The sequence below is a fragment of the Siphateles boraxobius genome, unplaced genomic scaffold (genome assembly GCF_051911475.1).
Source record: "Siphateles boraxobius isolate OS27281-9 unplaced genomic scaffold, OSU_SipBor_1 24, whole genome shotgun sequence".
In the NCBI taxonomy this organism is placed as follows: domain Eukaryota; kingdom Metazoa; phylum Chordata; class Actinopteri; order Cypriniformes; family Leuciscidae; genus Siphateles; species Siphateles boraxobius.
In genome coordinates, this window is record NW_027508855.1 from 7,142,176 (window position 1) to 7,166,213 (window position 24,038).

General features: G+C 43.6%; 1 protein-coding gene across 2 annotated transcripts in view; it reads left to right on the plus strand.

The window, feature by feature from the left end:
* Positions 1 to 24,038, plus strand: part of osbp2b (oxysterol binding protein 2b) — a 94,740-nt gene that overhangs the window by 8,009 nt on the left and 62,693 nt on the right. For both annotated transcript variants that reach the window (XM_077241076.1, XM_077241078.1), the window contains exon 2: positions 9,461 to 9,669. In XM_077241076.1, the coding sequence (XP_077097191.1) occupies positions 9,461 to 9,669 (209 nt within the window). The remainder of the gene's footprint in view (positions 1 to 9,460; positions 9,670 to 24,038) is intronic.

Consider the following 24,038-nt stretch of genomic DNA (forward strand, 5'->3'; position numbering starts at 1 on the left):
CTTCATGTTCTCAGTTCTGACCCACTTACAGCCATTTGTGTCCAGTCTGTCCCCTGCAGGGTGGGTGAAGCTAATTTAAGATCTCTGCTTTTACCCCTCCATACCTCCTCCCCCCTACTTTCTCTCTTTCTCCTATCTGCTTGGGTAGGGTTTAAGGATGAATTCTCCGCTCTTGAGAGGTTGGATGAATATGGTCATTGATGTTTGGTCTGTGAGCTGAATGTGTATCTCTCCCTCCCCCTAGTGACTCTGTCACCTGAGTTTGGTTTCAGCCAATTACTTGGTTTACTTGACTATCATACCATCAGCCCCCAAGGCCTGAAACTGTAAATGTAGCCAGCAGACGTTGGACTCTTTCATTTCACTCTCTCACACACACACACACACACACACACACACACACACACACACACACACACACACACACACACACACACACACACACACACACACACACACACACACACACACACACACACACACACACACACACACACACACACAAACACACACACACACACACACACACACATACACACACACACACACACACACACACACACACACACACACACGCTGTAGGGAGACCAGTGCGTCGTATCTGTAAAGAGAAAATGACTTTTTTTCCCGGTTTAGGTTTATGCAAGAATGTTTTTTTTTATTGTCCTCTCTTATCAGAGAACATTATATTTTAATGTTGTGTTATTTAGAACACAACATTAAAATATAGTAGGATTGCCATGAACTGCATAGGCCCCTACTGTATTCATTTTTTAAGATGACGTTGACTGAATTAGAACATGTACAATTGTGGTTTCTAAATGACTCTTGAATGTTGATGGCTTCATGCACTCGGCAGCCAATAATTCAGTGCAACTGTGTTTTTGCAGTCATAAACAACCAGTCAGTAATAATACAATTTTTTGTTTCATGAACCTTATGTACACAAAACTTTATTTCAAGATTGCAGTCACTAAAAGTAAAACTTGCAGTTTTAGTGAGTCAGATGTTCATTCAGTAACCGATTCAGTTAGTGTATTCAGTGGAAGATTTGTCTGACTGTCTCTAACTGGTAACTTGTGAGTCTTTTCATGTAATTCCTTAAAAGAACCATTTAAAATAATAATTTGCACTTAAATCAGACAGAACTTCATGGATTCAGTTTAGAGTTAAAAATCATGAATGGATCTGATCATGACAAACAGCATTGTTATCTATCAGGATGTGCTACCAGCACTATAATGAGTTTAAGGTTTGAATGTATGTTAAGTATTTGTTTCAGCATTGTGTAGGCAACCAGCACTGTGACATGACCAATGAAATATATAGAACCACATGATCATGTTGTATGTTTCCGAATCACTATAAATAACTGACTAATATGTAGAATTTGTGAATCAGACTACGTTGGTTGTGTTGTATGATTTCTTTTGCATGCAGCTCACAAGAACAAATGAAAGAGTGGTTAGCATTTTTTAATTTTTTGACATTTAGCATCCCACTAGTTGAGATCCACTGCTTTAGAACACACTCATGCGGACATACAGTTCTGCTGGAAAATATAAACATAAAATGACAGACACAATAATTTCCACAAATGCATTGTGTATCTGTGTCAGAAATGTCTGGTTGATTGAAAATTTTAAAAATGCAATCTCTGTACAAACAATGGCATTTGTCTTTGGAATAAAATAAAGAGAAAAAAAGAAGAAAAAAAGTTCTGAGTGGTCAGAGCTTTGACATTCCATTAGAGATGTGCAACATATACCGGGTTACTAGAGCAGTACACACACACACACACACACACACACACACACACACACACACACACACACACACACACACACACACACACACACACACACACACACACACACACACACACACACACACACACACACAAACACACACTTTCTGCTTCTGTCTCTCACTTTCTGTCTCCCCACATTTCTGCTTCTCTTTGTCACTTCATGTCTTTTACTGTCCCATTCTTTCCGAGAGGCAGCAAAGCGTCAGTGTTGTGGTGGAGTTTGGATCAGGGTTTCGTAATAACTGTGTTTTGTGAGGCTTTAAGCTTTTGTTAGGCCTCTTAGAGTTGGTTAAATTAGAGTTCCTCAGAATGGCCTGACAGACTCACAAGAGGCTCTGGGATCCTTTCAGGCCTAAGATAGACCAGACACCCTCAGCCAGACATTTTACCGTCTGTCTGTCTTTTTGTTTATCTGTCTGCTATCTATTATTCTACCTATCCTTCAGTCTACCGTTCTATCTATCTGTTGTTAGCCCTTACGAAAAAAGAAGTTTATTGAAGTGTTCTATTAGTATACTTCTTTTAAACTAAAAATAAGAAAGTATACTTTCAGTCTACATTTTATATACTTCTCAAAAATATACTTTATGTACTTCTCAGAAATACTTAAGTAAACTTAAGTGTACTTGACTTATACTCTGAGAGAAAAGTCCAAGTATATTTGGCCTGTACTTGTACTCAATCTTTTGATCGAGATATACTTAAAAGTATAATTAAGTATTCAAAGTATACTTGGCTTGTAGTTGTGTTAACTCTTTTGATCGAGTAGTCTATTAAATAGGCTATACTTTTTCTTCATAGTTTTTCATACAGTCTTATGAAACCTACATTGTTTGAAAATATTGATTAGAATATTGATATAAAACAGATATATTTCTAATTCCGCATATCTGAATTTTTGTGTAGGCTAGTCCACTGAAAGTGTACATAGGAATTTATTTTAATTCTACTTTATTCTTTCCTCCAACATTGAATGAATTTTCCGGCTATCCATGTTTTCACTGTTATACTGTAGGGGACGCTATGACACATCTTCTAGTACAGAATCTCCAGATCAAAACACAGGAGAAGAAATAGCTGAAACAAGTGATTGCCCACTCAAATGTAAAACAACGTGATCATCAAACATTAAACAGCGTGTAAATCAAAACTGCTTAATGTTACCAAATGAAATGAAGCGTAACCCATGAAGAGAATACGACTGTGAAGCTTTGGGGGTGTTGGACTCAATCTACTCCATCTTTTGATCATCGTTCTTAAAAATGTGATTTTCTCAATGTTTTTCTGTTTAAAATGTTGCCTTCTTTATGAAACTATCTGACATTCAAGTGTTAAAAAAGGATGCATGAAGCTGATAAAATGTTTTTAAAATTAGTTAAAAGTACAGTTAAAGGTATTTTTCAAGTATAAAAATATCTACATTTGCATAGTAGTATACTGCAAGTGCAAAAATAATATATAAATAGTAAACTATAAGTATAATGTTATGTTCACTTACAAGTATACTCGCAGTATAAACTACTAAAAGTCTCGGGTTACGTATGTAACCCTTGTTCCCTGAGAAAGGGAACGAGACACTGTGTCGGTTAAGACACTAGGGGAACGCCCTTCAGTGTAGCGCGTCTGAATTTATGAATGAATTCGAATCCAATCCTATTGGCGTTGCGTGATGACGTAGCGTGTGACACCATACGCGGATGTGTACAAGAGCACGCCGGCACAAGCAAAGTCAGCTCTTTGCTATGAAGCAAGTGCTCCAGGCGGGGTGAGGTGTGGCGAACCGACGCAGTGTCTCGTTCCCTTTCTCAGGGAACAAGGGTTACATACGTAACCCGAGATGTTCCCTTTCAAGGGAACTCGAACTGCGTTGGTTACGACACTAGGAGAACAAGATACCCACTATACCACAATGAACCCCGCTCATCCTAGTGTGAAGCTGTCTTCAGGCACAACCTAGGATGACAGCACTCGTGCACCGGGTGTAGAGGGAAGGTCAAGACTGTAAAACATCATGAATGTGTGCGGAGTGGCCCTACCAGCCACCTCACAAATGTCATGTATAGAAACCCCTGAAAGGAGGGCTCTAGAGGATGCTATACCCCCGGTGGAGTGAGCCCCCACGGCCATAGGTGAAGGCAAATTGCGCACCTGATAGGCCAGGGAAATTGTCTGAACGATCCAGTTGCTGATGGTCTGCTTAGAGGCGGGAAGCCCCTTCTTGGGCGACCCAAAACACACCTGCAACTGGTCCGACTTCCGCCATGAGGAGGACCTCTGGATATAACACCGCAGTGCTCTGACAGGGCAGAGCAGATGAAGTCTCTCCTCATCCGCCGTCACATGTAGTGGATGATGGAATGCCTGCAGAACCAAAGGCCATGCCACATTAGATGACACTTTGGGCAAATAGCCGGGCCTGGGATGTAAGATGGCCTTAATGTTGCCGGGAGCAAACTCCAAGCACCCCATGGAAATAGAGAGCGCCTGGAGATCTCCCACCCTCCTCAGAGAAGTAATGGCCAACAAAAAGACCACCTTAAACGAAAGGTTCTTGGGCTCAGCCGACTCCAGTGGTTCGAAGGGGGCCTCGGCCAGCCCTTCGAGAACCACTGCCAGGTCGCAAGAGGGAACCCTGGTGCGAGTCGCAGGTCTCATCCTCCAGGCTCCACGGAGGAAAGTTACGACCAGGTGATGCCTCCAAAGAGGACCATCACTCAGAGGAGCGTGGAAAGCCGCAATGGCAGCCACATAAACCTTGAATGTGGATGGGGTAAGCCCGGCAGAAAAACGGTCTTGGAGAAACTCCAGTACTGAAGCAACTGGGCAGTAAACTGGGTCCAATTCATGCTCTCTGCACCAAATGGAAAAAACATTCCACTTAAGGCCGTATAACTTACCCGTGGTGGGAGCTCTGGCAGTGAGTATAGTTTCAACCATTTCTGCTGACAAGCCGGCTTCTAGGGACTGTGCCCTCTCAGGGGCCAGACCCACAGTTTCACAGCTCGGGCCGAGGGTGGAGAACTGAGCCCCCCGTCTGAGACAACAGGTCCCTCCTCAGAGGGATCTGCCATGGCGGGCCTGCCAGAAGCAGGATGATGTCCGAAAACCATACTCGGGCCGGCCAAAATGGGGCTACTAATAGTAGCCCCGTCTCGACTGACCCTTTCCAGAACTGCTGGGGAAAAGCATACAGACGCAGCCTCGGCCACGCCTGTACTATGGCATCCAACCCCAGCGGGGCTGGATGTGAGAGGGAGAACCACAGTGAACAGTGTGTCGTCTCTCGAGACGCAAAGAGGTCCACGTCCACTGGGACGAACCTCTCGCATATTAAATCCACTGTCTCGGGGTGGAGTCTCCATTCCCCGGGCCTCAGCCCCTGCCTCGACAGAACGTCTGCTCCCTGATTCTGGTCCCCCGGGACATACATCGCCCTGAGAGACAATAGTCTCTGCTGGGACCACAGGAGGATCTGATGCGCCAGTCTGCGAAGAGGGCGCGACCTCAGACCCCCCTGGCGATTCAAATAAGACACCACCGAACTGTTGTCGGTTCTGACGAGGACATGGCGACCATGGAGCTCCTCAGAGCCTGGAACACCGGCAACATTTCTAGTCAATTTATGTGCCAAGAGGAATGATGGTCCTGCCAGGGACCTCTCGAAAAGCGGCCGTCCATGACCGTGCCCCAGCCCGTGAGGGAGGCGTCTGTCGGAATAGATAATCGGCGACATAACGCTCCCAATTTGGGACCCTGGGACAGGAACCAAGGCTTCTTCCAAATTGAAAGGGAACGAAGGCATCTGCGCGTAACCCTTATCATGCGGAATGGATTTCCCCTCTGGGAAAACCCCTTGGTTCTCAACACCACTGTAAAGCTCTCATGTGTAGCAGGCCAGAAGGTATCACGCTGGACGCTGCTGCCATGAGACCCAACACTCTCTGAAAGTGTTTGACAGTGACGGCCTGGCCTAGCTTTATCCTGGACACTGTGGTCAGGATAGACTCGATCCGAGCAGGAGACAACTGTGCCTGCATTGTGACCGAGTCCCACACCACTCCCAGGAACGAGGTTCTCTAGGCTGGTGTCAACACACTCTTCTTCGTGTTGAGTCTCAACCACAGGCTCTGGATGCAGGCGAGGACGACATCTCGATCCCAAATCGTCAGCTCTCGCGGCTGGGACAATATCAACCAGTCGTCGATGTAATTCAGCACCCTGATGCCCTCGACCCTCAGGGGTGCTAGAGCTGCATCCATACACTTGGTAAAGGTGCAAGGGGAGAGTGTTAGGCCGAAAGCAAGAACCCGATATTTGTAAGCTTCGCCCCCGAAAGCAAACCTCAGGAACTTCCTGTGAGATGGAGATGTGAAAGTAGGCATCTTTTAGATCTATCGTGACAAACCAATCCTCGGATTGGATTTGACTCACGGTGTTGGGAATAGTGAGCATCTTGAACCTGAATCTCCTCAGAGACCGATTCAGATGCCTCAGATCTAAAATTGGACGCAACCTTCTATCCTTCTTTGGAACTATGAAGTACCAGCTGTAGAACCCGGACTCCCTGACTGGAGGGGGAACACGCTCTATGGCCCCTTTTTCCAGCAGCGATTGTACTTCCTGTTGCAACACTGAACCCCGCTCTGGGTGCACTGAAGTTCAGACCACCCAGTTGAATTTTGGTGGGCGGACTTGGAACTGCAGTCTGTACCCAGTTTCTACAATGTGCAGGACCCATGGAGAAATATTCCCGAGGTTTTGCCATGCCTCTGCAAAATTCACCAAGGGAACCAGCCCCTCTGGGATGGTTTCCAGTGTTTTGTGCAGGTCTTTGACGGCCTCCTGAAGCAGAGGACCGGCAGGGGAGAACCGACAACGACCCACAGTGTGCGAACCTGAACGCTGACTGACTGCAAGCCTTTGGGGCAGACAGACCAGTGTGTGCTCGCTGGAAGCTAACGTGACCCGAAGCATCAGAGACGGCGGGATACTGACGCCAGCTTCCCGAGGGCCCAGCAAGAGAGGGGACCGCAATCGGTCTCTCTCGGGGGGGGGGGGGGGGGGGGGCGGCCCTTTGAGGTCTCATATAAGTTAGGACCTCTTTTCCTTAGCCTTTCTGGACTGGAGGACGGTCCTCAGATCCGCCCTCTCAGGAGGCTGCGGGTACGAGTGACGTCTAGAGTCCCAAGCTTTATTAGGGGGAGCTCTAGAAGCGACGCTTGCTTTCTGTGCCTGGCGATGAGAGGAACTGGAAGACGGCTGTGTATCATCAGCAGAATGACCCTCGCCTTGGTCCATGTCCCTCAACAGGTCGGCTTGGAAGTCCTGCAAAATAGCCATTGTGTGCAGACTCGCACCAGCCCGACCCGCCGCCATATATGCTCTGCCCACCAAAGCTGATGTGTTGCGGCATGGCTTAGAAGGCAGCGCCGGTGTCTTCAAGGATGACGCAAGGTCGGGTGAAAGGTAGCTAGCTAGTGCTTCCTCAACCCGAGGCATCATCTCATATCCCTTATCTCTAACCGATATTACTATAGTTTAAGATCGGGGGGTTAGACAGGCGCGCTGAAAAGGGCCTGTTCCAAGATTTACACAACTCATTGTGTAAATCAGGGAAGAAGGGAGAGACCGGCGTGAAGGCTGCGCGCTGTGCTGCAGGAAGCTCTCATCAAGCTTGCTTTTAGGACGCGCTTCCTGCCACTCTTGTGGCCAAGAAATATCAAGCTTGGCCACAGCCCGCGTTAAAACCTCCACTAACTCATCATAACTGGGTGCAGGCTAAACAGTATTGTGTCTCTCATTAGGATCCCCCTCCCCAACGCTGAGCCAGCTAATTCCTCAGAATTAGAGAGCTGTAAAACGGGGTCATCATACCGAACGGGAGAAGCCGCGGAGCGGGCTCCCGAACGGGGAATAGGGGAACCCTGAGCTTTCAGACGAAGAGTGGGAAAGTGCCTCGGCAGTCCCACTCTTGCCTAAAATTTCTCTCTGCGATCCCCACGATCCAAGCTGCCGCATTGCCTCGGCAGATGCAGGACCTAAACCGCGGGGAGAACGCATTTGGCCATCATCAGTGAACAAAGCCAACCGAGAATGCAGCACTCTCACTGACAAGTTGAGCGTGCTGCCTTCCCAGACAAGACACACACATTTTGTGTGTGTCCCCAGCTGTGAGATAGCGTGGGCATGGGAACACACATTTTCTAAATTGTTCGCTTGCCATGATGAGTGAAATAACAGGACAAAACAACACCAAATAAGACTCACAGTTTCAAACACACAGAGCGCTTGCTGAATAGCAAAAAACTTTGCTTGTGCCGGCGTGCTCTTGTACACATCCGCGTATGCCGTCACACGCTACGTCATCACGCAACGCCAATAGGATTGGATTCGATTTCATTCATAAATTCAGACACGCTACGCTGAAGGGCATCCCCTAGTGTCGTATTCGACGCAGTTCGAGTTCCGTCGAAAGGGAACTAGTAGTTTACTTAGAGTACACTTCAGTGTGTACTTTCATAAACTAAAAAATGTACTACTGGTATTAAAATAGTAAACAACTAGTATACTTATAAGTTCACTTGTAGTACAGATGCATTACATATGAGAAACTTAGATGTGTACTTAAAGTTTACTACTGTTACACTTGTAGTAAACTTAAAGGTATACTTGTATATACTAAAATTGGGCCAATTTTGTCCTAAGCAGTATTGAAATAGTACACTTACAAGTACACATTGATAGTATACTTACTACATAAAGTATACTTAAAAATATACTTGAACATTACTTAAGTATACTTCATGAAATTAACTTGAAGTATACTTCTTTTTCGCAAGGGATACCGTTCTATCTATTGTTCTATCTATTCTACCTATCGTTCTGTCTATTTATTGTTTTACCACTCTATAGTTCTATATCTATCATTCTCTCTGTCTTTATTCCAAAATGTTAGGGCTGTTGATATGATGTCTAACAGTGTTTCTGTTACATTCTTATGAAGACTTTGAGGTCAGGGATGTTGTAGAGAACAGAATAAACAAAGCTAGTTCTGCATTTATCATATACTCTGCTGCTTTTCTCTTTTGTTTGTTTCAGGAATGTTGTGTTTCCATAAGGATATGCCTCAGTAATTTTTTTGTGGTTTGATAATAGGACTGCAAGTTCTCTTCCTGATCTCTCTATCATGGTTTACATCACGCTCTATTCTCTCTCTCTCTGACACTCTCTCTCTCTCTCTCTGACACTGGCTGGTTTGTTTGACTGTTGTTGTTTGGCCAACTGACACACAATAGCCTTTAACCTCTATTCTCTGCCCGCTCAGTATGCAGCTGTGTATAGTAACGTAACGCTCATGGGTGCTCAGCGTTTCTCTCTCTTACACACATCTGATCTATGATTTACATTACCTCATTCAATGCACATGTGATTTAATTCACAGTACAGCTATCCTACACACGTACAGTATATGCTTAAAAAGTATAATGCAGCTTCATTTAGCAAAACTGGAAATTTGTATGAATGATTTAACAATGTTGTGCTTCTCCTTGTTATCCTTTATTTTTTTCTCTTGTGTCTTTTCCACCATCATGTACTAACACCTCCCTCTGATTTCCTGTCTCCCCTCTATGTTTTGGTCGCTCATGGTAGGACGCAGGCGGAGATGGCCCATACGTGTCGCGGCACCATCAACCTGGCCACAGCGCACATCGACACAGAAGACGCCTGCAACATTGTTCTGAGCAGCGGGGGGCGCACTTATCATCTGAAAGCCAGCACAGAGGTGGAGAGGCAGAGATGGGTAACAGCACTGGAGCTGGCTAAGGCCAAAGCCATCCGAATGATGAACGATCAGTCCGGTAACAAGACTCTAATCAACACAGTTTGTTTATTTTTTTCAGCTGAAATGGATCGTTGTAACTGTAATTGTGTTGGGCTTTTAAATGATTATTGTCCCTTTAATAAAGTGGGACATGGTATATGATTCAATGATTTAGCTATAATCAACATATCTCATAAAGGTTCCTAGCATCAACAGGTCATATTACAGTTGCTAATGTTGCAAATCAGGCCTCTCACTGACCATATTGACAACATGGCATCTTGTCATGTGGTTGAAAGTGTGTTACTAATGGGCTTCTAACAGAGGCTTTGCATCATGTTTACAGGGTTGGTGTGTAGTTCAGAGTAAAAAAAAAAAGGTGTTTGCTTGCAGTGCAAATTTAGGGCTCAACAACAAGGATTTTCTTTTCTTCTATTAGCCCAGCTGGGTATTTGTAACTGCCCTGCCATTGGATATTCACTGGCCCCACCACAATCTTTAAAAAAAAATATATATATAAAACAGTTTTAATTTACTAAAATCAAAATTAAGTTTTCTTTACAAGTACTGTCGTTTTTAATTCAATGTAATTATATAATCAATCTTTTGAATTAATAATAAGATGTAATGAAATAAATGTAATTAAATGATTTCATTTTAAGTAATAAGAACACCACAATCTTTTTTATTTTATTTTTATATAAAAAAGCTTTAATTAACTAAAAGCAAAATTAAGTTTTGTTTACACGTACTGTAGTTTTTAATTAAATGTAATTATATAATCAATCTTTTGAATTAATAATAAGATGTAAGGAAATAAATGTAATTAAATGATTTCATTTTAAGTAATAAGAACTGGTAATTTCAAGCAATGACGCATTATTTTTTTTTAAAATATATTTTATTGATTTTAAAATATATATTATATTGCATTAATTGCCTTGCCAAAAAATCAATGCAATAATAATATGATAACTACAGTTAAAAAATAATACAAATAACACCAACAATAAAGTAAATTTTAGCTCATGTAAAAAAATGATTACATATTAAATTGCCATGTTTATATTTAAGTTATGAGAAGTTAAAGAATAATAAACTAAAGTACTGAAAATAAATAACAATAATAGTAACACTTTTTTTAAACTTCATATTCCAGCTGGATAACATTAGAATTGAGTTACAATGGTAAATATGTCATAGAAAACGAAATATTTAAATTTGAACATTAGACTTAGTGAGAATCCAGCACTGGCCTGATGACAGCTGTCAGCACATGTTTACAAAGTAATTTGTTGTAGGTCACCAGGGCGTTATTTGCCTTTATAAAGGACAATTTATTAAGCCTTACTAAATACATGTTTCATGTCAAATTCTTACATTTGATCAAATTCAGTTTTAATAAAAAGTGCTGTTATCCATTAAATTAATTTACACTGCAAAATTACAACTGTAAAAATATTATGAGATTCATGTTTAAACAAATAATAAAATAAAAAATAAAATCAATGATGCCTTTGCCTTTAAACAATAAATCAATAGGTGGCGACAAGTGACCGTCTTAATAAATGAATCATTGAGTCATTCATTAAAACGATTTGTTCAACTGAATCATACAGTAACAAAACACAGTGCTTAGTGATGCTTTTCTTTTGTAACTATTTTTGTTGGTGAAATAGAACAAAACCAGTCAATATTGCGTCTAAAATGTAAGTTACTACATATAAACTAGGCTACTTGTTTACAAAACTATAAATTCAGTGTAACATTTGCAATCGTGATATTATAGAACAGCCCTTAGTCGTGTTATGTTACTTAACTATCAAATAGCCTATTATAAATAAATAAAAACTCAACACTTCTACCTCAGTATGTTTCTTCTGTAAGTTTTTGTGTGAGCTGTTAGGCTCATTTGTTTTGATTTGTCCACTAATGTCTCTCTCACAAAGGCAGCGCAGCTTCCAGAAACTATCCATTACCAATCTTTGTTTACACTGACTGTAAAATATCAAAATCATCTCACGTTTCGATCGGTCGGGCAAGTAAAACTCTCTTTTACTTGAAACTTAAAAATCCCCTTCTCCCGGACAAGCAGACACGTTTTAATGTCGCTCCCTGTGTTCATTCTCAATTTGTTTCGTGCTGTAAAGCGGAGTGTTTATGGCTTCGGGAGGGGCGGATGTGCGCGTGCGCGAGTAATTCAGAACACAAGACAAAATAACATGACAAAATAATCGTTTTTACTCGATTGTACTATTTTGGAGATCGTTGGGTGCCAAAATAGAAATTGAAATCAAAATTCTATTAATTGCACAGCCCTAGTGGTAATAGTCTTTGGCTTCAATCACAAGATCTGAAAAAATTAGATCAGTTCATACTGAACCAGTGTGCTGAACCAGGCTAGATGAGATGGTACTGCATGGAGCATGATTTTATGTATTATGTTTGCAAAACAGTGATGGCCCTCAGAGGACATGTTTACATGGACTGCAAGACCCCAGCTCTTTACTGCTTTCAAACTGAGAGTTGGGGAAAAACAATGTAAAGCATTCATTACTCAAAAACCTCAAATGTGAACGGCAATATAAATGTAAGAATTTTGAGGGTCTTATTTAAAGGGGTGGTAAAACACGATTTCACTTTTCTAACTTTAGCTAGTGTGTAATGTTGCTGTTTGAGCATAAACAACATCTGCAAAGTTACAGCGCTCAAAGTTCAAAGCAAAGGGAGATATTTGCTTTAAAAAAATTCAATTTCTAAGGACTACAGCAAACAGCCGGTTTTGGACTACACGACATTCATCCGGGATTGCTGACGTCAGCAAATCCCATTATTTACATAAACCCCTCCTCCGAGAATACTTAATAAGCAGGATGAGGCCATTTTATATTGCTGTTTTGGAGATGAGTTGTCCCAATGCTGTCGAAACACTGCTGTTATTTTCATTCCGGTTGCAGGTCCACTTTGTTCAGCCTTCCTAGGGACGAGTTAGGGATCAATGGTTAAAATTTATTTTTAACTCGGTCCCTCATAATTATGACCCAAATCTCGCTCTCTGTGCTGCACTTGTTGCGGAGGAAAGCTTTCACAATCTTCTCGAGCTCAATGCAGGATTCGTACAACGGCTTGTTTTGAAAGATGGAGCAGTTCCAACTTTAAGTACAGAAGCTGTAGTTTACGGGCCACAACCTGTAAGTATGATTTATTTTTCGTTGATGCGTTTTCCTTTAATAGTTCGTATTGTTAATTGTACGTTGTAGCAAGGAAGTAAACAAATGACAACACTGTTTGGTTCTGCTGGTTTGTTAAATGCTCATACTTAACGTTATCCAACAAACAACTAACGTTACAAACTTTTTTTAAATCTCAACAGCGAACTTGGAATTAGTGTAAATTATTCTTTGATTAGAGCTTTTATGTTTATCTACATGCTTGTTTATCTACAGGCAAGCTAAACATGGTTATGTGTTTGATTTGGCAGCCGATGTTTAGTGTTCGTTTTGGGTTAATAGTTCTGGCGACAGATATTTGTCTACAATCGTTCTAAAAATACAAAAGTAACGGTGGCATACAGTCAGAAACGATCACTATAGATCCGCAGTCTTTACTCAAAAAAATCCCTTTTAGGACTTTAGTATAATTTGTTAGAACGATTATATGAAATTCTTGTTTATGAAGCTTATTTTTTGTAATTCTATAATAATTAGTACAATTAAATAACAGCGTATCTAAAAAGTAATGAGACACCAAAAAACAAACCTTTCTGAAACGTCGTTTAACAGCCGTTCTTTAACAGGTTCTGCTCGATCATCTTCACTAATGTTTCCCCGGGTCCGATTGGTTTTATTGACGCCATTGTTTATAATACACCAAAGCACAAAGTACCGGTAAAGGTACAGGGCGTGACGTTGCCGGGAAACGTGCACTAGACGGTTAGCGAATCACAACACACTGGGCCAGCTAACCAATCTGAGCCCATTGTGCAGTTTTGAGGGACTGGCTTCGTAGAACTCGGAAACCATCAGACCGTTTTTACAAGGAGGGACAGAGCAGTGTAGAATAAAGGTAAAATATATGAAAAATAATGCAATTTTTAAAAAACGAAGCATGAACACATGTTACAGTAATCCAACAAACACAATCAAGCCTTCAAAAAAATGTGTTTTACCACCCCCTTAAAATAAGGTCAGTATTATTGCAGTCAACGTAAATATTGCCTTATTTAGCCATTATTTCCTATAGTAAAGCTTTTGCTGCATGCGTTTACAGAAAAAATAATCAGTGTCATCCCAGGGCTCCCTGTCATTGTATTTGAACTCTTGCGTCAAGCTCTAAATGTTATCATACAAGACAGTAGAAATCACTCAGTGTGTTGTGTTAGTTTTTTGGCAGTATACTCGGGGGTCAGATCAGGTCAGCACATTCACAATGTTACTGCACTGTCCTATATTTGAGACCTGAAACGCTCATCTCCTGTGACACACACAGCTGTCATTGAGCTCCTGAAGCAGATGGCTTCTGCTTTTGATTAGAACGTGTGTTGTATGATCTCGCCGCTGCAGATGTTAACCATACATGTACTTTTTGCTTTCTAACAAAAGTGTTTATTCATTTATATCTGACATAAAATAGAATACAAATATTTTTTTATTTTTCATATTCATACGATTTATTTTTACGTTAAGATATTTTGCTGTAAGTGGGATAAAATGGGGGAAAATAAGTCTTCTGCTTTTAACAGGTTCACCACAAGGGGACAGGAGTGCTCATTTTGGCACGTGATTTCAGTTCTCATGAGAACCTAGCCAGCGCTCACATGACAACAGAGCACTTTTTTTAAAATGTTCTCTATAATCTCTCTTGTATGTCAGACTCTCGTCCATATGAAACACTGGCTTTGCTCCAGCCCCCTCTCTTCATTCCATTCCAGACGCTGCCCACTCTTTCCTCTCACACACAAACAAACCTAAGCTTTCTATTTTTGCGGTGCTCTGACATTCTGTGTATTCTGTCTATGTGAGCATTATGTGTGTCAGTAAGAATGACAGACTGAATGCTAATGGTGTGTTTTGTGTTTGTGGTCAGTCCAAAAATCTCTAACAATAATGATTCCTGCCCATTTTCTGTGTGCCATGAATTAGCATGAACATTTGGTCAGTAATAAATCATGTTCAAAAGAACAAATAGTCAAGGTCAGTAAAATCACCCTGAAACCTCCCCAGCTTCCACTTACTTTGACATTTACATTTGGAGAAGTACTCACAATAAACTTTGGACTCTTTCATTAAAGACTATAGATATATAGATCATATAGCTAGCATAAATCCATAGTAAATTACAAAATGAGTGTGATGGAAAGTCCAGTTATTCCAGTATTCAGTGTTACATGATCCTTTAGAAATCATTCTAATATGCTGATTTAGTGCCCAAGAAACATTTCTTATTATTATCAATGTTGAAAACATTCGTGCTCCTGAATATTTTGTGGAAACTGTTTTTGTCAAGATTTTTTGATTACAGTTTTTTAAAATTGCTTGCACACTAAAAGCGGTGCTACTTGAGGCCTACTCAGTGAAACGTCCTGAAGGAGGGAACGGAGGACGTAGTCGACGTTGACGGATCGCGTCAGAGAGCCTATCATCTTCGAGTACTATTGAACGAGCCAATGTAATTGGCGCGCGTGATTCGCATCGGAAAATGTGGAAAATACACATATGAACCGGGCGGATGACCGGGCAGTATAACATAAGGAATAACACTGGGGTGGCTCCAGCCTAAGACGGGCGGAGACTCACCGGACAGTGACGGTAGAGAGACTCTGCCGAGGGAAGACACGGGCTCGCCGTATCGTGCAAGAATACACATATGGGGTCGCCGTAGGGACCCCAACATATGGACCCAGCCTAACACAGGTTCCACATTGCTTACAAGTGGTAGGCCTAACACCAGACGTTCCGCACGTCCGAAGTCGGAGGGGTGTGGAAGAACTAACAGGTTTCAATTTTTAAGAGAACTCAACTGGAGTAGAAAGGCGCACGTATCCAGTCCATAGGAGGGGAATGGCGCAGCAAGCCGACACTTGAACCGGGCTCACGGTGAAACTGGCTTCATGAGAAGGGAGCCCACAGGAAGCAGCGATTCAACTAGGTGTCGTCCAGCCCCCAACGCTAGAATCTGTTTAGCAAAGCATTTCGTCAACACCCAGGCGGAGCACTTTACACTCATCATAGAGGAGCTCAACAACTAAGTGGACATGTTGCATATCGGAATTTTTACTGAAATGAAAGCAAGCACTAAGTGGCCAACTTTGCTTGGAAACAGCCTTCCCTCTCTGCTGAATTCCTAACAGATATTTGTAGAGCTGGTCTGAGGTCTATGACTTGCGTTCTGTACACGTCTAACAGCTATAAGCGAACGGACAGAGAAAGCCAGGTTGGATCTGCCTCCTCCGGGGCAGCGCCTGCAGGCTCACCACCTGCTCCTATTACGGGAGAGGTTGGAACCTTGGGTACAATCTGAGCCGGGGTCTCAGCTTTTGAGAGTTACCCGGCCCGAACTCCAGGCACAATACGTTGACCGAAAGAGAGCAAGTCCCTACCCTCTAGCAGAGACCACACGAGCAGGAGAACTGATATAACAGAATTTTTAACTCACTGCCTGCAATGGCTCAGGGGCGGTCTCTGCAGTGCAGTTGCACCAGAGATAAGGCCCAAGAGGATAAAGAGGGACGCAAGGATTTACATTACCTTGCTGCTCAGGAACCTGATGATCATGACTTGCTTCTCCATACTTCTGCATCACATTGAGCGTCGTTTAAACACCGAGGCAACATCATTTTGAGGGTGAAGGAAAACAGTCTACTCCAACCCATCTTGCAGGAAAGAGAGCACTGAAGTGATCGAAAGCTTTCAGGATCTCCTCTGGAGAGAAGACACACTCAACGACTAGGTTCCACTTCTAAAGGTGCAAGCACGCTACCCATTTCTACGGGGTGCTCGCAGAAGTGATGGTAACTATCACATGTCCTTGTGATAGCCACCTGAACCTCCGCGTTCAGATGTAAGACCGCCCGGAATCTCTAGGGGTAGAACGCGGGTGCCATCGTGCCCCGTCCCTGAAAAAGTGTTCAGGGGAAGTCAGGAAGGCTGTAGATGGGAACTAGGTCTAGTTGGGCCAATAAGGGGCAACTATAAAGACCTGCTCCCTCCTGACTTGGCACCGTAGGTGCAAGCGACTGGCGCAAAAAGACAGGAGCATTGCTCAACACAAGCTCAGCACTTGAGTGTGATAAGTTCACTGAGCTTCAGGAGCATTTCTGCTCAACACCTGAGTGTGATAAACTCACTGAGCTACAGGGGCATTTCTGCTCAACACTTGAGTGTGAAGAACTTCACTGAGTAACAGGAGCCTTTCTGCTCAACACTGAGTGTGAAAGGATTCACTGAGCTTTAGGAGCATTTCTGCTCAACACCTGAGTGTGATAAACTCACTGAGCTACAGGAGCATCTCTGCTCAACACTTGAGTGCGAAGAACTTCACTGAGCTACAGGAGCATTTCTGCTCAACACTGAGTGTGAAAGGATTCACTGAGCTTCAGGAGCATTTCTGCTCAACACCTGAGTGTGATGAATTCACTGAGTTACAGGAGCATTGCTGCTCAACACCTGAGTGCGATGAACTTCACTGAGTTTCAGGAACATTTCTGCTCAACATGACGTGTTAAGAATTCACTGACTTGAGCAGGCGCCAGACGACCCTGAGTCGCAGTCGCTTTTAGGAGGCTCACTGGGGAAACGCATTTCTGCAGGCCCCTGGGGCAGCTGAGAGCTAGTGTCTGTCCAAGGGTAGACCGCTCGGACAACACTGGCAAGGAGACGAAACCGGAGGGGCAACTGGGCGGCTCCGGAGTGGTCATGACCCAGCTGGACCCCAGGGGATGGAGTCTCCACTCACCCTGGCTCTAACTGTCATGAGGCTCGTCGGCGGCACGACTGAGTAGAGCGTAAATAGTGGAACAAAGCATCCTCAGAAGCTTCAGACTCCAAGGAGGAGGTGACGGGTGAGTCGTGACATGCGAAGGAAGCTTATGCAATGGTCGCAATGTTCAAAAACGCAAGGCACATATGCCCGTGTAGTCGAGGGTCGCCCAGGCCCCCGTTAAAACATAACCTTTATACATGACCCCTCAGTTGAAGAGGGTTTGGCAGCAGACCGGGATGACTATAGTCACACAGGGTGAGCTGCTCTGCCACGGTGACCTCGGGACTCGATCATGAAGCTAGCGCTGAAGCGGTCATATATGGAGGAAGCCAATGGCTGCATCTACCATATACCCCAGGAGCCTCTGAAAGTTCTTCAGTGGGACCCTTTCTCACTTGAAAACACCAGCTGAACACATTCTCATTGGAGAGACGTGTTAGACCGAGTCCATCTCTAAAACCGAAAAAGAGATACTCAGCCCGTGGGCGAGATTACTCTCTCCCAGTTGACCTGAAGACCCAACGGGCTCTGGAGTACTCAAAGGGAAGGACTATTTACTGATACTCCAACCCTCAAACGCAACACACAGGATGGCCTGCGGTGCGGAAGGTAGAGATCTGAAGCACATTTCTTTCAGGTCAGAGCTGCAGGCCAATCTTGGGCCAAGATGGTCAAGACCCACCACCTAGTAGCACGAAGAACGAGTTTACAACTTGCCATCGTACCGGCTGGAGGAGCGGCTATATCAAATCCTTCGCCAGCAGGATAAGATAAGCACGCACAAGTCAGGAGCACTGCTCAACACTCGGTGTGATGAATATCACTGGATTTATCACTGATCACTGGATCAGCGGCGGAACAGACACACACAAACAAAGACTCCACCCGGCCCTCATCCGGGGGGAGGGAGGGATCGTGCCAGCTCCAAGAGCATCTCATCCATCCCTGGGCGGCCCGCTCCGGAATGCGGAGGAGCTGCCACCGGCGGTGGGTGTAGGCAGCAGCTGGCCGCTGGGGAAGGATGTGCCGGATGACCTCCGTCTGCGCTTGAGCGGCAGAGAACTGTTGGATGCAGTTCTCCACCGGGTCGCCGACCAGCCCAACCTGGGAAATTGGGGAGACCAGGAACCGAACCTTGTCCGCATCCGCCATATCAAACAGGCTGAGCCAACGATTGCGCTCCTGGACAACTAAAGTGGACATCGCCAGACCGATCACGCATGCTATGACACTCCTGCCCCGGAGGGCGAGGTCAAATGCAGTGCGGTGCTCACCTATGAGCGCACGGTCTGGATTACCCTTGTGCATGCCATGGGTGCCCTGGCCTGACAGACTTGAAGCAACGCCATGGCATGCAAGAGGAAGCGGCTTGCCCACAGGCTTTGTAAGCTCTGCCTGTCGGAACGGACGAAAACTCACAGGCCCTAGGGGGGAGACGAGGATCCCCTCAAAAGGCAGCGGCCGCCGGACACAGGTGCACCTGTGTCGACAGACCGCTGCAATGGAGGGACACCTTGCAACCCTTCACCGTTCCTCCATCAAGGGTAGTGAAGGGGGAAAAGCAATTGAGGCAGTTTCTGGCAGAGAAAGATGCTGTTCACCATCTGATAAGCTCTCCATGCATTTCGAGAAAGAAAGGTACTGGGGTGGCGAGCTGAGAACCAGCGCGGCCCGCCCCAGGATACCAAACTCCAGATTCCAATCGAGACTGAACGGGAAACGGTGGAGGTTCCACTCGAGCCCGGCAGCCTCGGCGGCCCGTTTCAGCGTAGCTGACATTTCTGGATCTGGCTTGGGCAATGTTAAGGCCCGTTCACACCAAGCAAGATAACTATAAAGATAACGATAAAGATAACTATAGATGCGTCCACACCAACGACTGATAACGGTCTTATTCTAAGCACGCGCGCGCCCACGCTGCGGTTTCAAAGTAGACCCTTTAAATTAGAATGGATTCTGATTGGCTGTCAGTGTTTTATCGTTCAACAGCTGGAAAAAAATCATTCTGAAAGTGATCCCAACGATATCGTTCCTCATATCTTTATCGTTATAGTTGTGGTGTGAACTCTGTTATTCTTTAATATGGAGAACGATTTTTAGAATTATATCTTTAGTTATCGTGCTTGGTGTGAACGGGTCTTTACACTCCCAGAGGGAGATAACACAGCCAAGTCGTCATTTCCAGAGGCCAGCTTACCCTCCGATGCTGCTATCGACATCTTATCCTCAGGGGGAGCCCCCATTGAAACAGCTGATCAGTCCATTACAGAGGGACTAGTATGCTCAACAGGAATTCCATCGGCTGTGGTGTGATGGAGCAGTGAGGAGCCCACAGGGAATGGTTACCGGGCGAGACATCCATCACTATCCTCCGATCACCCATCCCACACGGCACCCGGGGGTGGGGCATGGCAATGGGGACTCGCACTTCGCGGACGAAGGCGAGTCTTGATCTCAACACCGCGACAGTCATATTCCCGCAATGAGAACATGAAACGTCCACAAAAGCTGCCTCAGCATGCTGAACATATAAGCACATATGCATACATATTTATATACATATAAACATATAGCCCAAACACGTGATGCAACATTTGTGACCGTCAGAGAGGGAAAGGGAACGATCGCATCCAGAAATGCACAGGTGGAATGACATCAGAAAATAGGACCGTCACCAGTGCCGGAGCACACAGGGAAATGACCGCGGCAACACTGAACAGAGAACTGAAACAGTGAAGCACTCACTTTTCCGCCCTCTAACCAGCCGTCAACACACACAAACATTTAGAAATTTGTTACTGTTAAAACAGCAGTTGAAAGCTCAAAGCTCGCGATCACCACTGCACTCGCGCTTGTAGAACACCAGCACTGGGATAGTCTTCCTGAAGAACACCGTCCCATCAAACGATCGGCTCCGAAGCGAAAGGCAACTAGTGCGTGCATCTACTTCCGTATTTATTCCCGCGCCGCGGGGGCGGAGTGTGTGATGCGAATCACGCACGCCAATTACATTGGCTCGTTCAATAATACTCGAAGATGATAGGGTCTCTGACGCAATCCCCATTCAGTCTGTGTCGACTACGTCCAACGTTATCGACTGAAAGGGAACCATTCACTCATATACCTAATATTCAGACCAAGTCTGAAAACTGCACAGTTCTCTACATTAGACCAATCATTCAAAACTAACAGCTCTTGTGTTTCATTTTGAAAACACTGCCATTTAAATGCCACACTCATTTACCAATGATCATGTGTGAAAACACTTTTGGGTCCGTGTAACGCTTCACAATTCAGTTTTCAGACCATACAATGCAAATGCAAAAATAAAAAAAATTATACCAGACATAGTTGCCCTCTCCTTTTTTAAAATTTTCTTGTGCTAAATTGTGACTTCAGAAACAAACGTTAGAATAAATTAAATCTAACAGATTTTCTATTTTTCTGTTTTTCGTCTTGCGCCGTGGGCGGTACCATTAGCACGGGGATGTGGCCGTGGACTAACTTTACTATCATTTCATTGATGCAACTGCTTTATTTACACTGCATGCACGTTGAGGATAAGTTTAAAAGACGGAACAAAGGACGACATTTTTCACCCGAAGTGACAGTTTTTATTGTTAATAATTGCACTGTTAACCCTTGCTGTAAAAAAAAGGCCAAATTCTGACAATATACCATTTTCCATTAAAACAGTTTTGCCAGTATTTTACTGTAAAAAAAAACTGGCAAGGTCTAACAGTGTGTGCTAAATGTAGAATTCGGGAGCAGCGGGCGAAACGGTGGCCTGGCTTATTTTGCCTGCTGCTCCACTGGTTTGTATTTATCTAGGCTAGCCTACTTATTCGTTATTGCTTTATTATATTGATACATGCCTTGATTTAAGAACCATTTGATAACTAACCGAAACAAATTATGAATCCGCTACTCTTGACATGCAGCATATCATGAGATATATATAGGCTTACATGCATATAAAATTCTCAGCTAACGGCTTCTATTGTAATGAACCGAATTAATAACTGCTAAATTTAAGGGTATACGAGAAGCTGTGAGAAGCACTGAAGTTCAATGTTGCCGTGGAAACGAACAATGATGCCCTCAAGTGATAACATCTGCATCTGAGGAGTTTACTATGTAGGCCTAAATATTTTGTATGTTTGCATGTAGGCTAAATGAGATGTGAATAAAAGCTAACAAAATCAACAAACATTTGCTAAACCTTATAACTGTAACAAAATTATGAAGACATTAAAAGTGAAAAGAAAGGGGAAAGACAGTGTTGAGAAACGTATAACTTATAACGTAAAGAGGGCAACTATGTCTGGTATCAATTTTTTTTATTTTTACATTTGCATTGTATGGTCTGAAAACTGAATTGTGAAGCGTTACACGGACTCAAAAGTGTTTTCACACATGATCATTGGTAAATGCATGTGTTACGTTATTGTGTTAATAATAATTAAAGTAGCTTACCTAATTATGTTACATATTTTTACATATTGTATGAAAACTAGCGCGTTTGTTACTTATGGATTGAAAAGTACCGTTGTATCAGTGCTGCGCGTGACGGGCTAAGTTTAAATTTTATTCTTGGTTTTGTTTTTTTCTGTCAAAATGTCAGAAAGCATTTTGTATTATCCATTCGTGTTTTTAAAATTCGTTAGAGACAAACGTTTTACTGTTAACACAGCCCTCATTATATGTCGGATTCCTCTAACTTATACTTGATATTCTTTTTAGAATAAGTGGTTAGTTTTGCTATTATTGGACTCCTGTCTATCCATTGTCAACTATTTTTCATAAATATGTTTGTATTGGCTAACGTTTATTCAGCTAATGTGTTTCCTGTTTAAAATGTGCAATGTGCAAATGCAAAGACAGCACGTCTCAAATAAAAGCCATTTTTTTCTGTGAGATTTAGAATCATATTTGGATATTGGAATAATAAATTAAGTAGCCTATTTTAAATGTACAATGTTCCGATGTTAGTGTTTTTTTTATTTTTTATTTACTGTTTTCTAGGGGTTTCTTAATTTTAGACTATTGACCAGCACACATTATATGCAATGCAATATTTATCATGAATAAAAAAGGTTGGCAGGTCTGCATTTCATTATTTTTGAGTAGACCTAGCATGGAACCTTTAATAAGACTACTAGCCCAAAATTTATAAAAATTAAATAAAATAAATAGCAAGAGTAATTAAATTTTAAAAATTGTACTTAATAACAGTATATGTTTACGTAAGGCAAAATGTTTCAAATCTGTCTGAACTGATCCCCTGGCTGTCATGGTACTATAGATCACAGGAAGCAAATGCGAGTGAAGATACTTTATTTAAACTCAGTCCAAAGCAGTAGCCAGAAGACACGGTGACGCAGGGACTTAAATGGTCAACCCGATGAGTGAAGACAAACGGTGCGAAGAATCCCAGGTGAACGAAGAACACACTCCAAGCACGATAAACACTCCACGGAACACGAGACGATCAGGAACAGGATAACCAGACAGGGACACACCAAACAACGATCTGACAAGGATGAGAGAACAGCAGTGAGTATAAATAGTGTGGTGGTGATCAACTGCAGCTGGTGATGAGATGATGAACAGCTGGAGCGGATCAGGTAATGCCATACAGACACGCCCCTCACACACGTGCGTTCATACAACAACATAAACACGAGACAAGAAGGGACAGAGAAAACGTCTACCGTGACAGTACCCCTCCTCCTAAGAACGCCTCCTGGCGTTCTCAGACTCCCCTACCTGTCGATTGTAATCATCGATAAGAGAGTGATCCAGAATGTCTCTAGCAGGAACCCAACTTCTCTCCTCCGGACCGTAACCTTCCCAGTCCACCAAGTACTGGAATCCGCGCCCCCTCCGTCTAGAGTCCAGAATGCGATTGACCGAATAGGATGGTTCCCCATCTACGAGTCGCGGCGGTGGGGGAACCGGGACTGGCGGATTAATGCGAGCATAAAACATGGGCTTGACTTTGGATACATGGAACACGGGATGAATTCTCTTGTACGCAAGAGGAAGTTTGAGGCGGACTGCCACCGGACTAACAATCTTGGTAACAGCAAACGGGCCAATAAATTTGGGAGCAAGTTTATTCGAGACGGATCGGAGAGGAATGTTCTTGGTAGAAAGCCACACTTTGGAACCGACGACGTATACGGGAGGCCTCCGCCGGTGGCGATCGGCCTTGGCCTTGGTGCGAGCTCCCACTTGGAGTAGAGTCTCACAGGCTCTAGTCCAAGTGCGCTGACATCTCTGGATGAAGGCGTGAGCGGAGGGGACCGCGACTTCGGATTCCAGACTAGGAAAAATTGGTGGCTGGTAACCTACACTACACTTAAACGGAGATAGGCCCGTAGATGACACTGGTAACGTATTGTGGGCGTACTCCACCATTGA